At 42.8% G+C, this 7,524-nt stretch overlaps 1 protein-coding gene across 4 annotated transcripts; it reads left to right on the forward strand.

Moving 5' to 3' along the window:
- The first annotated feature begins 151 nt into the window (after positions 1-151).
- On the forward strand, positions 152-6,205 carry LOC119367575 (glyoxysomal fatty acid beta-oxidation multifunctional protein MFP-a-like). Of its 4 annotated transcripts, none has more exons than XM_037633058.1 (19): positions 152-482; positions 1,126-1,197; positions 1,405-1,464; positions 1,575-1,631; positions 1,749-1,816; positions 1,906-1,987; positions 2,296-2,351; positions 2,434-2,736; positions 2,919-3,005; positions 3,175-3,352; positions 3,467-3,588; positions 3,713-3,876; positions 3,963-4,217; positions 4,393-4,514; positions 4,600-4,721; positions 5,172-5,320; positions 5,427-5,565; positions 5,688-5,734; positions 5,821-6,205. In XM_037633058.1, the coding sequence occupies exons 1-19, from the start codon at positions 389-391 to the stop codon at positions 5,834-5,836; spliced, it is 2,193 nt and encodes a 730-aa protein (XP_037488955.1). In that variant the 5' UTR covers positions 152-388; the 3' UTR covers positions 5,837-6,205. The 4 variants fall into 4 exon arrangements, with proteins under 4 accessions (XP_037488955.1, XP_037488961.1, XP_037488968.1 ...); XM_037633064.1 differs by having other exon boundaries at positions 3,178-3,352; XM_037633071.1 differs by lacking the exon at positions 2,919-3,005.
- Positions 6,206-7,524: the final 1,319 nt, after the last annotated feature.

Below are 7,524 nucleotides of genomic sequence, written 5' to 3' on the forward strand. Positions count from 1 at the left end.
TTTGTGTGCGTCTGTCTGTTATAAACGAAGAAGGATCGACATGTTCTAAAAAAAGAAAAACGAGAAGGGTCCACAACGGTTGCACAACATGTGCAACATCGTCTCCGTACGCATGATAGTTTTCTCCGCAAGATACTTCCAACATCTTAAACGTGGCGTGGTTTCCAACTGAAGTGCGTCGTCCTGAGTCTTCCCTGCTGCCGTTCCTCCCTCCCAAATCCCCCCTCAACTCCGAACCAACCGACCCTGTAGCCGCGGCGGCCGGAGACCGAACAACTGCCGCCTTAATGGCGACCGGCTCCATTAAAATGGTTTCCGATCAAACGGGCGGCAGCCCTGCGAGCGGACGACCGAGGGGGGAGATCCGAGGAAGCGGCGGGGAGGATCGATGGCGAAGGGGACGACGGAGATGGAGGTCGGGTCCGACGGCGTCGCCGTCATCTACATCGCCAACCCGCCCGTGAACGCCCTCTCCATCGACGGTGAATCAATCCCTTCTTCCTCTCATCCTTCGTCAGCCGGCATTTGGGAGAGAGATTCCCAACAGCCTCCTTACCTAGGGGCTGTCTGCTAGTACTTGCCATTCTTCTGTGTCCTTGGAATAATTCTTAGATACATTTGGGGAATAAGTTTTCTTTTAAAGGAGGATGACCTCCTGCCTCTCCATGGAAATGCACGCAGCCACTTTATGAATTATTCACAAAGACCTTACAAAGTTAATATATCAATGTGTTTGAAGCCGTCATCTTGGCAACATCTTTCGCTACTCCTATCCATTGATGAAGGGTGCAGAAAGTGTGAGCCGAATATCCAGACCTCTCACCTAAGCCTAAAATCTAAAGCCGGAGGCCCCAACCAAGCCACATACCAGGTTTGGGGCACAAACCGGTCCAACGCACTCTCATAGGTCGTCGCCGCCGTCTTCCATCGATCCATCTTCAAAGCAGATACTCCACGTTTGGGGAATAAGTAGAATACTGACTAGTGATCATTTAGATGCAAATTTTCTATCAAGTAGATCAACAGGTTTCACGAAAACTATTTGCTCCTTCAGACCTCATAGAATATTAGCCATTAATTATTTAAGTTCTTTTGCCTAACATCTTTCTCGTCATATATTTTCAGTCCTGTTTAGCTTGAAAGGGCACTATGAAGAGGTGCTTCGAAGGAATGATGTGAAAGCTATTGTTCTTACAGGTAATAGACAGTTTAAGATACAAGTATGATTTTGTGGATAATGTGCACTTCAAAAAATCCTTAAAAAATGCACGCACCATAATCTTGCCGGTTTTTTCTCATCTTTTACTCTGTAGCAGTTTTCCTTCATGTGAATCATTTTAAAGATGTGTGTGGAAATTCTTTTTGGTGGAATTAATTTTCCTTTCATGTGGGAATTTTTAACAGGAAGTGGAAGGTCATTTTCTGCTGGACTCGATATTAGTGCCTTCGCTGATATTCGCAAACGTACGATTAGCCCCCATTAAGCAAATTTTCTGTCGAGATCGTCATTTTACCGTGTCTCTACATACCTACTATGCCAACATTGACATACAAAATTTATATGTTTCTAATAGCGGAGCAGCTAAAGGATCACTGCATATTGATTGACGCCATGACTGATATCTTCGAAGGTGTTTGAGCAATTCATCATCTTTTCTCAAATACTATCTTTCTGGCATACACGTACCATTAGACTAGTAGATTTAAAAGTTCCATAATACATTTTTCATGGGCGTTATCTCTGTCAGATGCTGGGAAGCCATCAGTGGCTGCTATTGATGGCCCTGCTCTTGGTGGAGGTTTAGAAATTTCCATGGTACAGAGTTGACCTCCTTCCTTAGTTCTTCACCTTACAAGAGAAGTTCTGAAATGACAAGTCTTACTAAGTTTGAATTCTACTATTAGGTATGCCAAGCACGCATTTCAACTCCTAATGCTCAATTAGGCCTCACGGAGCTTCAGTTTGGAGTAATACCTGGATTTGGAGGTAGTGTCACTTTTATATTTTCTTACAGAAATAAGGCTATTATTATCTATACTTGATGTCGCAGCTGATCCAGTGATTTCCCTTGATTACACTAATATAGGAGAGAAAGTTAATGTATTGATGTTCCTTGTGATAGGCTATGCACTCCAGTTTACCATATGCATCACAAAACATAATTAAGTTATTTCCCTTCCGTTTTTCCTTGTACCATGCCATGCAATAGATTATGAATTATTAATACGAAGAACTGCTATCATGGAATTATACTTTATACGATGTGTTTGGCACTGGTCGATCCCACATTTCAGGAACACAGCGCCTTCCCCGCCTTGTTGGACTGACAAAAGCACTTGAAATGATGATGGTACGTTCATTTACTTCTTTCATATGCTATTGCACATTAACTTCTTACATTGAAAACCTTGAAACACACTCATTTTCACCAGCTCTCGAAGCCAATTAAAGCCGAAGAAGCCCATGAGCTGGGTCTGGTCGACGCTGTTGTTTCACCTAACGATTTGTTGAATAATGCCCGCCGTTGGGCTTTGGACATCTATGAGTCGAAAAGGCCATGGGCCCGAGCCCTCTACAAAACTGACAAGCTTGAATCCCCTGATCTGGCCAGAGAGATCCTCAATTCTGCCAGAGTTCAGTCTCGGAAGTGGGCTGCCAATCTTCAGTATCCATTCGTCTGTATCGATGCTGTCGAAGAAGGTATAGTTTCAGGGCCACAAGCCGGGCTTCGGAAGGTATGATTTGCTTTACTGTTTAGTACTCTCTCCGTCCCAAAATAAGTGTCTCAGCTCTAGTACAACTTTGTACTAAAGTTAGTACAAAGTTGAGACACTTATTTTGGGACGGAGGGAATATTTGGCTTGACAAGAAAACTATATTTAAGATTTCACGTGAGTTGTGTGCAACACAAATGCAGGAAGCCATGGCTTTTCAGGAACTCTTTTTCTCAGATACATGTAAAAGCTTGATTCATGTGTTCTTTTCACAACGTGCAACATCAAAGGTAGAGAACAAGGAAAAAACACTGTGCCTGTTCCAGATAAAATGTCATGCTTTTGAGTTGCATTGTTTGAAGCCATGAGAGTATGAGATATGCATGTTGTGGGCAGAATTGTACCCACTTACCTGTAGCTATATTATAATGTAGAATGCCAGCCTTATATCAATTGCAGCAGGTTCCTGGGATCACAGACTTAGGTTTGATGCCAAGGAAGGTATCTAACGTTGCCATTGTTGGTGGTGGACTTATGGGTTCTGGAATCGCAACCGCGCTGATACTGAGCCATTATCCTGTTATACTGAAAGAAGTCAACGAGGAATTCCTAAACGCAGGAATTGACAGGATCAAAGGTAGAGGATGGCTTAACATTACCTCATCACTTTCTATCTGAATATTCTTTCATCTTGGTGTCCAGACCAACCAGAAAATGAAAGTGGGGTGTCTAACTATAACACTTTGATCAGAAAACTTGCAGAGTCGTGTAAGGAAAGGAAAAATGACAAAGGAGAAATATGACAAGACCCTCTCACTTCTTACAGGTGTCCTCGATTATGAAAAATTCAAGAGTGTTGACTTAGCAATCGAGGCAAGTTCTATATCTAATTACCTTACATCTGCTGCATCAAGCAAAGAATGGTAGGAGAGAGTCCTGCTGGAATATCGCTTTCGCTATTTTAGTTAACCCGGTTATCCTTATGCTGCTTGTTCAGACAGTCGTAGAGAATGTGAAGTTGAAGCAGCAGATTTTTGCTGAACTGGAGCAACACTGTCCTTCCCATTGTATTCTTGCCACCAACACTTCCACCATTGATCTTGACCTGATCGGAGAGAAGACAAATTCCCAAGACCGCATTGTTGGCACACACTTCTTCGCGTAAGGAAAATCTAATCAGATTCAGAATAAACTCCTTAGTTGTGATTCCTGAACTACCTCCTGATACACTCCCTTTTTTTTGACAGTCCAGCTCATATCATGCCTCTTCTTGAGATAGTCCACACCCCTCGCGCCTCTTTGCAAGCAGTTGTCACCTTGCTGGATGTGGGGAAGAAGATCAAGAAGACACCAATAGTGGTCAGAAACTGTACCGGCTTCGCGGTCAACCGGATGTTCTTTCCGTACACTCAGGCAGCACTATGGCTTGTCGATCATGGAATGGATGTTTACAAGATCGATCAGGCTTGTACTGAATTCGGGATGCCAATTGGTCCATTCAGGTATTTAGACAACACTAAATCTCTTTTGCGGTATCTAATCTCTTTCAATTCCGACGATTCAAACGGGAATGCTCATCAGTGGGACTGTCAGCATCATTTGGCTTGCCTCATGCACTTATGCTGATCAAATCATGTTGAATCACACACCATTTTCATTTAAAGAGCTTCTCTGCAGAATGACAGATCTGGTTGGTTTTGGAGTTGCTCTAGCCACAGGCATGCAGCACCTTGAAAACTTCCCTGAGCGGGTCTACAAGTCAATGCTGATTTCTCTCATGACTGAGGACAAAAGAACAGGTAAAGCTAATCATTTATAACTTGCAACGCTTCCTTGGTTCCCATTGGTGAGTATGCTTTCCTTGTTTCTGTTTCTGTTCCACAGGTGAAGCCTCTCAAAAGGGGTTTTACAGGTATGATAGTAAGAGGAAGGCGAGCCCTGATCCTGAAATCATGAACTATCTCGAGGAGTCGAGGAGAATTGCAGGAGCCACACCTGATCCCGAGGTTTGGTTTCGCTTTCCAGTGTTTTTACCTACGTTCCTTTGTTCTTCACTTTGTCAATATGATCTTTTCTTGAGGGTTTGTGAAAGAAAAAAAAAAGAGGAAATGTCAACATATGTTTCCCAGTACACATTAAAAATAGGTTCTTCATGAGGTTAGTGTTGGCTTGTAGATAGTACGTGTTGATGGAATGATGGTCAAATAAGCAAGGCAGCTTTCAAATTAACCTGCTCTCTTTGGTGAAATCTCACTATGTGGTGGACAGATATAAGCTAAACTAGTTTCAATATTGATGGCAGATAGACTGTCTCACTGGTGCATACATTTATTTGGACTGAATGGATCTCTTACTCTCCATGCACACCATAATTCCAGTTAAAGGCATAATGTTGCTAGATATCAGAAACACCAATGGCCATTTGTAATCACCATGATTCTTGTACATGGTGGCAGTTGCTCAAGCTTGACAACAGCGCGATAGCAGAGATGGTGTTGTTCCCGGTTATCAACGAAGCCTGCCGTGTCCTGGGGGAGGGCATTGCCTTCAAGGCCTCTGACCTCGACATCGCCTCCATCTTCGGAATGGGTTTCCCGCCATACAGGTGCCGTCTCCGAATCATTTATAATTTTGTACGCTAATAAGATGATTGGTCGAGCTCCCTGACTGCCGACGAACTGCTGAGGAAACCAATTGTGAAATGCAACCAGGGGTGGCATCATGCACTGGGCGGATTCCATCGGCGCAAGGCGCATTTGCGCGATGCTGTCGGAGTGGGAGATGAAGTATGGCCAGTTCTTCAAACCTTGCAGCCACCTGTTGGAGAGGGCGGCTGAAGGTCTTCCTCTGGTGAGAACAATGTCTGCACACTGCAGTCTGGTTCTTCAGATATCCCAATTAAATTTTTGTGTGAGATTTCTGCGTGTATTTTCATTATTGTGTCCTGAAAATCAAATGAATTCCATTTGCAGAGCGCATTGGCGACGAAGACGATGAACAACCAGGCCAAGGACAAGCTGTAGTTTCTTTTCCTCATTCTACCATCATTTGTTTTTTGCTTAGGTTGATGCAGAATAAGAATAACGTGGCTTCAAATCGCTTCAGACTGGGAAGCTGCTGAGTCATGGAAGGGGAGAGCCAGAAGACTGAATAAACAAGTAACGATTTGAAAAGAAGTTTCTTGTTATTTGGCCGAGGTGATTTCACAAAAGTTGATCATGCAAAATGTGTCTGAATAAGAGTGATCAAAGATGCGCCGCACGAACTCCATTCGAATTGTATCAAATTTCGATCATTGGATATATCATGTGCGACTGGATTATATAGGGAGTTTAAATCTTGGTGTGTGAAAGAGGTGTTCAAGCAGGATGATCTAGCAAGAGTTTGAACTTTGTACTCCTGTTTTGCAAGTATTTAGTGCACTATTAAGTTGTGTTTTATAATAAGCAGGTCACTCGTCTGAGATCATAAGTGGTCTTGTTAATCGTAAGTTTAGTGTCCCAGTATCAATACCAGCACCAGTTAAGACTAATCACATTGTCATCTCTCATCTGTGAACATGCACTAAATAAGTACTGTAGAGACTAAATGTTTATCTCCTTGGTTGAATGGTTGTTAATATCTTAGATGTGCTTTCATGGGAATCAACCCAGTCATTATTTGTATATTTTGATAAGCAAACTATTCCAACCCAGAAAGGATTGGTCATGGAACTACAACCAAAAATAGCTCGGTGTCCATGTCCTCATGGAGGGAACCTCCCTTCCCTTTCTTTTACCGAGGTCTCACTTCGGTTGCTTTTGATGCCAAAGACCTGAACCCGTCTTACTCCCTCTGTAAACTAATAAGACGTAAAATGAGAGAAGTGCCCGCAAAAAACATATATGAGAGAAGTAAATGTACTTATCAAAAAGGGCAGATGCATAGGAAACAATTTAACAATAAGAACTCCTCGATTTTCTAATCCATGTGCCATTTAATATGATCAATCTATATATCTAATAGATCCTTACTGCCAGCAACTACTCATGTTTTATTGCCCTCTGGTTCATCCACATCAACATCTTTTTTTGGGTCTAATTTACTTTACAATTCCCTCTCCAGAGTGTTTATTTTTAGTCCACATAAATGTAGGTATGCATACACGACTCCAAAAGCCTCGTGGCTTTAGGACAACAGACCGCATCAATACATGCATTCCATGCACCTATCAACTTGTACAACCAAATCTTCGGAATTGATTGAGATGACTGGCACAACCCCAACCAACAGTACATCAATAGAGAAGATGATCTCGCAATAAAAAAGTAGAGAAGATTGGAACCTATATCGGTAGTAAAAAACACATTGGACCGACGGATGAAGCGTGGAAAAACATTGCCAAAGTCATATGCAGGTAGTATATAGTTAGTGTATGTAGGACTGAGAGGCATCGGTGATCTAGTGACGTATATATCTCGTAGCACAGCAAGGTGCAAGATTACTCTCCGTGTAGCTTGTGAATGATTATTTGTACCAGTGAATAGTGGACTAGAACCACGGTGGTGGCTGCCACTGGTTCCTCTTCCTCAGACTGGTCCCTCTTCCTCTTCCCCAGATCGATATAAACTGTGCAGTTCTATTGTGCGTAATCCAAGAGATGTCTTGGTATCTACTAGTATGGGCTGTTAAACCACATATGTCACGTGGTATGGCTGTCACGTTGGGATGTTCTCACGTCAGGAATAGAGTAGGCTGTTAGGAGTTTGGGGCTTGCTTCGGTAGACCCCCTCCCCCCAAACAAAACGTAGAAGGGCAGAATAGTCATAC

The sequence above is a fragment of the Triticum dicoccoides genome, chromosome 1A, assembly GCF_002162155.2.
Source record: "Triticum dicoccoides isolate Atlit2015 ecotype Zavitan chromosome 1A, WEW_v2.0, whole genome shotgun sequence".
In the NCBI taxonomy this organism is placed as follows: Eukaryota; Viridiplantae; Streptophyta; class Magnoliopsida; order Poales; family Poaceae; genus Triticum; species Triticum dicoccoides.